The sequence below is a fragment of the Malania oleifera genome, chromosome 6 (assembly GCF_029873635.1).
Source record: "Malania oleifera isolate guangnan ecotype guangnan chromosome 6, ASM2987363v1, whole genome shotgun sequence".
Lineage (NCBI taxonomy): Eukaryota > Viridiplantae > Streptophyta > Magnoliopsida > Santalales > Ximeniaceae > Malania > Malania oleifera.
The window spans coordinates 51,430,552-51,439,711 of NC_080422.1; the positions used below are offsets into that span (position 1 = coordinate 51,430,552).

A 9,160-nucleotide genomic window follows, 5' to 3' on the forward strand; every position below is an offset into this window, starting at 1 on the left:
GGAGGTTTTATTTAGAATAGATATTTAATTAAATCATGTTTTTTTATGTACTCAGACTATTCTTTTAGGGATATGTAAATTGTGATGTTGGAAATGATATTGTTGTTGCATTGGGATAGTTTAGTACTCTGGTAATTAGAATTTGAAGACTTCTGTTGTCTTTATCAGTGATCAATATAATATGAAATATCCAGGTTATTACAAGTGGTATTAGAGAATTTTAGATAAATTGAACGAAATTGTCCATGTCTTCACAGAAACTGTCAACGGTTACATGACTATCTACGAAGGAATGTCTTTTTGTCTAAAACCGTCAACGGTTTGGTTTGACGTAAAAATGGAAACTCGAATTGAAGATCGATAGATTGGGGGGATTTGGAGAGTTTTTCTTCGGGAGTTGACCTGGAGCCTCTTGTGCGCATAGGGTTGACATAAATACATCTTATAGTAACCCCAATTGAAAGCTTGGACAATCATATAGTGGAAAATCAGCTATTGCTCTCGTGGACGTAAGCAACCTTGCCGAACTACGTAAATCTTGTGTCTCTTGTCTTTTGTTCTTCAATTACTGTGTGTGTGATTGTGATTCATGTTTGCTTCATTTGTATATTCATTATTGTGTGTTTGCATCAATTTTTCTGAATCAATCTGAGTGTTCCTGATTGGTTCTAGATTGAATTTGGATTGGCTTGAGTTGTGCATGCTTCCAATGCGTGTTCAACTCCAACAATGTAACATTTCAAAAGAATGTCAAATTTTTTTAGCTATATCAAAAGTAAATATTTTTATCAAATTCATGGCGATCTAAGGCACAAAACAAGGTGTTTATTTTCTTGACATTCATTGTGTGCAAAAATCTTTCATTTTCATCCCACTTACATATAGGTATAAAATTTGCCACACAAATTTTCACCATTGTTGAAAAAGCATATCCATTTTGAATAACATATTCTCTTTCAAAATTAAGAGTTTGAAGGAATATACTTATCCTTGTTTTTCAAAAAATATAGTCATTTTCATTAAAAAAAATGTGGTCTCATGGTAAAATACTCATCAAATTCAAATGAAAGAGCATGAGTTGTGATGGATATGCTTTACGATGGGTAAGTTCAAAAAATTTTAAAAGAAGAACGCTAGCTGTGATACCAATTGACACAGATCATAAACCATCCCCGCTTGTGTCACCTAGTTAGTGGTAACCTATTAGACCAGTAGAACATTGTCTCCACCGATGCAACCACACAAATGAGTGGAGAGTCCTGCTTCGGTTGCACGATCATAAGCGAGAGTTCTCATTGGTGCTCTACCCCATTTAACGGAGGGGTAAACTAACTTTGACACCAATTGTTGGCCCAAAGACAAACTAAGAAGGGGGTGAAATAGCTTTATAAAAATAAATGTTTGATACAAAATTAAAGGAATTAAACTAACCAAGCAATTCACACAACCATAAAAAGCAAATTAAAAAGAGAATAGAAGTGAAATGTAAACGCTTTTATAGTGGTTCAACTGTCTCTACCTCAGTCCATTCTCTCAAGATCAACCGTCTTGAGGTTCCACTAAAACCCTTTGTTTTCATGGCGATAAGGACATCATTTACATCCCTTGTTTTACGAAGACCAAGGAATCAATTTACCACCCCTATTTATTTATAGATTTATTTATTTTTACGGAGGTAGGGCAACCTAAACAATCCTAATTTTTTAGGGACCAATGAACCAAAGACAATCAATCTTACAAGAACAAAAACCCCCCATAAGAAAAATATACACTTTGAGCTCACAAAAACAAACTCTGAAGGAATAAACAAACGAAAGCTTAAGAGTTTTCTCTCAAAGATTTGCAATAAAAAGCACAAAGAGAGATTGAGAGAGAATTTAGGTCAAAGTGCTTAGTATTCAATATATATCTATTCTCTAATATTCACAAGGTTCAGGAGGACATATATATAGAGTTTGGATGAAAACTAATAATTTTTTGCCCGTTAGAGCCTTTTTTGTTCCCCTTAACTAAATCGATTGACTACTTACTAGTTTCGATTAATCGCTAACTAGTCATTAGAGAGGAAAAGTGACCTTTGCAGGCAAAACTTGCTAGACCGATTGATCGCCTTCAAGGGCCAATCTAGTGCCCCTATCACAAGGATTTGGTCTACTTTTGTTTCCATTTGTCTAGTTTAAGTTCATGTGTGTCATACCTTATGTTTTCTCATGATTTTACACAATAAAGTACAATACAAAAGAGAAAAAATATTACAAATTATTCAATTAACTCTTCAAATTATTTAATCAAATCTTCAACTTTTATTCAACTTCAATAAACTTAACTTCTAAAAGAACAACTTAAATCATTAAAACAAAAAAGAAATATTGGGGCTAACATATCCTAGCCGTTTTTATATTTTGCTTAAGCCCATCCGCTTGTTTGTCCAAACTAAATGGGCCTTCATGTTTCTTAAACAGCTTGCTTGGATTGACGGTCCATCTCAAACAATTCTTGGGCCGACTCTCTGGGCTCACACTCGAAAATGGGCTTGATGTATTAATTCATTGGCCCGATTCCAGCAGGCCTGCAGAGATGATGTGATGGGGCTGGACATACTTAACCGGCCGGACCACTTTTGAGTTGGATTGGACCCTCAAAAGCCCAAAGCTGATCCAAGAACAGTCCGCCCATTTCGTTCCAAACCACGCAGCCTTCGGCTTCCCTTCTAATTTGAAAGTACTTTCTGGTTTCCGCCCATGAAATTCCGAATTCGCCGCCGCTGCACTCCCCGCACCGTCGCTGATCCTCCTAGCACTGTTTCTCTCTCCATTCCTTTCACAACTTCATTCCATTTCCAGCTACGGTCCACATTGTTCACCGTAGACGATCTTTTGCGACTTCAAATCAAATTCATCTCTTTCTTCTCTCTCACAATCGCCTTCAGGAATTCCGCAAGTCTTCTCCCCAGGAACGAAAATTGAAAACTTCTCCCTTCCAAAACTCAAATCAACATCCAGGTACTTCAAAATTTTTTTCTTCTTGTTCTTGTTACTCTTCGAAGAATTTTTTATAAAGCTTAGCGTAAGTGTCATCATCCTTGTAGTTTCATATTTTCTTTTTGAGGAATTTTATTTCTTTCCGTTGTCAGACTACAGGTTTTAATTCTTTTTGTTTTTATACTTTCAATACTTCTTAGCTTTGGAGCATGGATCAGAGCAGAAGTGAGGAACTCAGACAAAGTTTGCTGGATTTTAAGTGTAAGAAGATAGTTCTTGGGGATGATAAATCAAGTGTCATTTCTCCGCGCTCTCTGCAAATGTTTGGGAATGTTCCACATGAGAATTGGGAAGCGAAAATTGGGTTGGTAACACCTGAGAAGACAAATGAGTCTTCGCACGCAAAGTGCACAGAGGAAGCAATTAAGCTCTCTGAAAGGTAAATTTGTTTTACATTTTTCAAAATTATCTTGTTTAACGCTGACATCTGGCATTTTTGCCTGTTTCTAGTTATAAGACCATTGCAGAGTTCTTTGGTTGCATGATCTGTTCACTGAGGTTGCTTGGTCTGCGCAAAAGGTTACCTACTTTTCAGAACGTTCGTACTCAAGTGGAAATTCTAGCTAGAAGGTAGTTTGAGGCTTGCCGTTATTTTAATTTGTTTATTTATTAAATATTTGAGGGGGTTTTTTTTTTTTTTTTTTTCTTCTTCTTGATATCTAATGAAACTGAGTGGTTCAATTTTCTTGTTTGGAAAGCATTTTAAAGGATTAGTATCGATGTAGGTACCAATTTTTGGGCTAATGAGTAATGTAGGAATTTAGTCAACACTTACCCCACGCTAAAAGACCTTTTTTTTGGGCATTTTGTGCAATTATACATGCATATGTAGGCCTCACAGAAGCAGCTGATTGTCCTGAAGCTTCATTATCCATTATATATTCTGATATCACAATTAAGATGGAGAGAACACATATGCCCCAAAATATTTTTGATTATAGCCATTAGGAAAAGCAATATTTTCGCAAACAATGCCAGGATTTACGTCTTTATTTATTTATTTTTTTAGTTTACCTTTTGCCTTCTTTGATGATCAAATATTAGAAAATATTTAAAATTTTTTTTTTTTTTGCTTACTTTTCAGGGAGTTCTCATACAGGCATCTCGCAGGGATAAAATACATTCTTCCTGAGGCAATACAGATTGAGAAGATCCTTATACATGATCAGAAAACTCTGTGCATGAAACCCGATATGAAAATTACTTTGCTGCTTGATGTCGTAGAAGGATGTCATGAACAATCTGCTTTTATAGCACTGCGCCAACTCTTTGATTATAGGCTTTTAAATTTCTTTAAAATGCAACCTGAGGTAATGCTATTCTCTTCCGTACTGGTGTCTTAGATTCTCTTTGCAGTTTACATGCATCAGTTCATGATGCTGCTTCGCCAATTTTATGATAACCATAGGTAGCTAGTCACTTCATTGCTTTGGTTGAACTTCTTTTGAGAGTTGTTTTATTACTTTGTTATAAACCTCTTGTCATCATTTTGATTATTGAGAAAATGGATAGCAAATTTGCGTAGACTACATTTTTCTTCTAGGAGATCCATAGAATAGTATTTGATGTGCTTTGTTTGCATCATTTATATATGTTCTCTTTGAATAATAAATAATGAAGGTTCCATGATATATAAAATGGTTTAGATCAGCTGTTAGATATTTTTTAGCCTTCAAGATCTCCTAGATGACCAGCTCCCTTGCATGTTGCATCTGCGCTCTTCAGTTTCGCCAGCCAATGAATATTCAATTAGAAGGCTTTTTGATATATTTTTTTGTTTTTTTTTTGTTTTTGTTTTTGTTTTGTTTTTGTTTATTTTTATTTTTATTTTTATTTATAGATTTTGGTATTTAAAATCATAACTTTGTTTTTGGGGAACAGGACTTTGATATTCCGGAAGCCATCCCGCCAGAGCCCTTCAATCATGAAAGTCAAACTAATATACCAAAAGTGTTTCTTATGGCTTCAGGATCTCAACCACCTTCCGTTGTGATTGAGCAATCAAACTCATCTCATTTATACCCTTCTTTCAGCAAGCACTTCTCTCAGAAGTCCATTGTTGCAAAAACAGAAAAGACCCAACTCTTAGCATCTCCTGTTACTGTCACTTTGTCATCTACAAGATCAGATTGTTTGCCTAGTGAAGATATTGAATACCAGATACAGAAAAAATCTTCTGATATATGTTCTGAGCCTGCCATCATCAGTTCCCCTGTTCCAATGATTTATCCTCACTCCTCTGTTTGTTCCAGTGAATATGAGAGCCCCATTGTGAAGCTTCCCTTGGCTACTGATAGTTTAACATTAGAAACACCTGCGCAAATGACACCAAAGCAATCAATGCCAAGTTGTGATGACAAGCTCAAGATCACAAGTAAACAAAAACTGACAGTTTGTTATGCAAAAAGGTCTCTAGACTTCTGTAATTTGGAAGGGGATGAAAGTGCGTCAAAGTCTAATGCGGATGCAATGCCTCAAACTACGAAAATAGAAAGAATTTCTGTGGAAGTGGGTGTTTCTGGTTCTTCTGCACTTTCCCAGAAGGTAAATTTTAATTAGTTAACTCTTTTCTGGCATAATTCTTATACCCGGAATCTTTTTGTGTGATCTTTCTGGATGTGGTGGAGAGTTTTTCTGCTGTTGTTTGCTAGCAAATTTTTAAATTATTATTTCAGGAAATCATTGATTAGTAAGTTTGACTACGATTGATTTCATACGCATGTGCACACATATAAAATAGCAGATTATATTTAGAATTGGAGCAGATTATATTTAGAATTGGAATGGATGGAATACTGTGGTTAGTTGCTGAATGGCTATGAAAATTTTTTTCTTTTTTTAAAAATGTGGGTCCCTCATGTGCGTTCATTGTGTACACTGTTGGATGGACATGTGCAGATCCAGCACTTGAGGAGCATGAATGTTGCATTCCTCTTGTGATGCTTATTTTTGTGTTTTACAATGAAGGGCATCATGGTTACTTTTTCTGGAAAAAGAAAAAATAAATTTGCCTCTCCCAATTTGCCCTAACCCATTTTGACATGACCCATTTTGGTCCATTTAATTAGCCAATCAATTTTACTCTCCCAATTGACCCATTTTGACCTAACACATTTTGACTCAACAAAAAATCTGCCATTTTCCACCCCTAATTATGCTCCTAACAACAATTTTTTTTTTTCTTTTGGCCAATGCTATTTTTTTGTACTTTTCTTTCTCTTGGTTCTATGATAGGAATTGAACCCTAAACTGTAATCCTCCCCTTCGATGTGATGCCTAAATGATGCTTGCCATGATGGCTTTGGTGAATAAGTTTGAGTTTGTAACTTGAGTCTTTTGTAAATGTGCTATCTTGTTTTATTATTGACCACTGAAATTGCTCGTATAGGTTGAGAAAAACAATGGCTATATGCAGGAGCAAATATCTTCTTCGTTGACTGATCTTGTTCCTGTGATATTCCGTATATTTCAGTCTGCTAACTTCTCTTTAATCACAAAAGAGGAACTCATACACAAGATAATCATGCATAATTGTGATATCATCGACAGAAGTATGTATGAGTGGTTCCAACTTATTATTGCAAGGAATTTTTGGATTTATAAATGAGATGGCCAAAATAAAATAACAAACTTAAGTTGTTGCTTTGCAGGAGAGGTAGAAGAACATATCAAGCTTCTTGAAAATTTAGTTCCAGATTGGATATGTAGGAACTTAGCACCATGTGGAGATATTTTATATGAGTAAGCATTTCATATTTATTGCAGTCATGAATAGCTGATATTAGTTTAGACAGTATGCTTCATTGGAATCACTCTGGAATCAGCATGATATCCAATATATTCTATATGAAGAGAATAAGAATCGTAGTGGATGGTGAGAAAACTCATCATCAACATATTTTTATGAAGTGGACTATAATACATGAATGCTGTTGTTGCTTTTAGGAAATAAGTAAATATGATACATACAAACTTTAATTTCTACTTTTAGACATGTATTTTACTCATACAGACACATGCCTAGTGATATATTTGGATATTGGCAGTGCATATATCGCTCTGTTGTTCTTGCAAATGGAGCAAGCATTGATGATGTAGCATCAGAATGGAAGGAAGAAGAGAAAGAAGAGTGGACAAAAACATAAATAGGAAGAAAATCCCATGTTAACTTTCAAATTTTGAAATCACCGATTATCTTACATTGCTTAAACTTAAAGGAAAGATTAAAACACCCAAAAAATTACAAACAAACCGCTATGACATTTATTTACAAAACAAACCCCACATACACATAAGCCTAACTAATAATTAAACTCATTTGGATTTAGGATCCAAGAAGCTTTTGATCGTATTCGTTGCAGTTGGTCTCTGAATAGGGTCAAAGTGAACCATACAATGGCTAGCTTCCTATCTTACATCAATTACCTCCTACTAAAATGGAAACTCTGGGGAAGGCACTGAGGAGTCCATCACCATGAGAGGTATCATCCTGCTTCATAAGAAAAATTCTGACGTGTTTCGACCTGGTTGGTGGAAGATCATGAGACGACATCAATTTGTACTTCTTGTCAATGACGAAGGTATAGGAAATCTCATATGCATCATGTCATCATTCCCATCAATGGTGCTTGAGAGGAAGGATACCACACTGCACTGCCTCTGCACTCCACAATTGAACCAATCTTGAAGTTAAGCGAGCAACAATCATGGACCTCTTCAAGTTGATACTGATCACCCAAGCAGTCTATATGTATTAGGATGTAGCTACACCTTCAAATTCAACTTCTTGAGAGCATCTTCCGAAACTACATTTCCAAAGCTACCTTATCAACAACCGGAGTAGGATATTGCTTGTGCAAATTAGCCAAGTATGAGAAATGCTGATTCATCTCCAGCCTTCATTTCCTTTAACCTTGTTGGATGTCAAAGTAATAAACAATCTCCCACATTGCCATCTTCATATGAGTCATTTGAGATTTCTATTCAGCTTCAATTACTTTGATAGTTTGATTGAATCATCATTTTCTTTTTCTGCAGTTGCCTTTACTTCATTAGGAGCAGCTTTGTTCCCAAAACTTGGAATCCTTAATTGTTGACTGGACCTTGGAAGTTGGCTTAAGTGCTCTAAAGTCTTCGACGAGGTAGAAACATATTTAACAAATTGCACAACGAACTTCTCTTGCACAACTTATAACAGTAGTTTTCTCAAGAGGGTTGGTGTACCTCTAGGAAATTTACTGCATAGTGCATATTCACTGTCTAAGTGGCAACTTGAATAGATTGTAATGAATACACAACAAATGTGGATGCAACAATTGCTTCAACCTTTTCTAGTACAAAGCAATAATCACATCTTCCTTCCATTTTATATTTGCGTGAGTAACCAAATGATAGAATCCACTAATTTAGTCGGCTTATCTTCTTATTTCGAATAAAAAAGTTGTAAATGAACATGCAACTGGTGGTCAGTTGACAGTCGCAAATTGTTCTGGGTTCGCTTCATCTCATTATGTTATTTGATCTCACCATATCTTTTCCTTCAAAAGATCTTCTGTTGTTTAGTTCACCAAATATGAGCAGTTCCCTTCAATTTGGATTTAACTGAATGTAAATTTTGGGTTTCATCATGTCATGCAGCTGAACATAGTTCTCCAAGGAATACGCCCAATCATAAAGTTTGTAAGGTGGGGATCATTACCATTTACATAACTTCTAATTTGAATTCCCTATTCAAACGATCATCTCAATTTTTATGCAGCTCAAATTGTGGGGAACAAAATAGTTGTGCTACTTTTCTGTTTGGTTGGAGAGTCAATGAGTCTCTTAGGCAAGGCTGCTTCAATTGTTAGCCTATTTAAACTATTAGTAATGGTTTCCACAACATTCTTAATATTTTGCACCCTATTGACAGCAATTCCATGTTTGCAGACAATTCAATGTTAGTCACTGTGTTGGTGGAATTATTTTATTTTATTTTTTTTGGGAGAAATGCAAAAAAGGGGTTAGGGAAATGGCTTGGGCATATCAGACTTCAGATGGAAGGGCTATTTTTAACTTGCTTCTTTACTAGGTCGAATGGAATATGGCGGAATGGGCATTTTTTGTTTTAGGGGCTTAGT

The 9,160-nt window shown here is 35.5% G+C and overlaps 1 protein-coding gene across 6 annotated transcripts in view; it reads left to right on the forward strand.

The window, feature by feature from the left end:
• Positions 1–2,664: 2,664 nt before the first annotated feature.
• LOC131158383 (CDT1-like protein a, chloroplastic) overlaps positions 2,665–9,160 on the forward strand; it is a 37,858-nt gene continuing 31,362 nt past the window's right edge. For 4 of the 6 annotated variants that reach the window (XM_058113221.1, XM_058113223.1, XM_058113224.1 and 1 more), the window contains exons 1-7: positions 2,665–3,002; positions 3,182–3,420; positions 3,492–3,611; positions 4,126–4,351; positions 4,923–5,585; positions 6,430–6,592; positions 6,692–6,782. In XM_058113221.1, the coding sequence (XP_057969204.1) occupies positions 3,191–3,420; positions 3,492–3,611; positions 4,126–4,351; positions 4,923–5,585; positions 6,430–6,592; positions 6,692–6,782 (1,493 nt within the window). In that variant the 5' untranslated portion in view covers positions 2,665–3,002; positions 3,182–3,190. Of the gene's footprint in view, positions 3,067–3,181; positions 3,421–3,491; positions 3,612–4,125; positions 4,352–4,922; positions 5,586–6,429; positions 6,593–6,691; positions 6,783–9,160 lie in introns of all 6 variants that reach the window. The other 2 variants (XM_058113222.1, XM_058113225.1) reach the window with 1 other exon arrangement.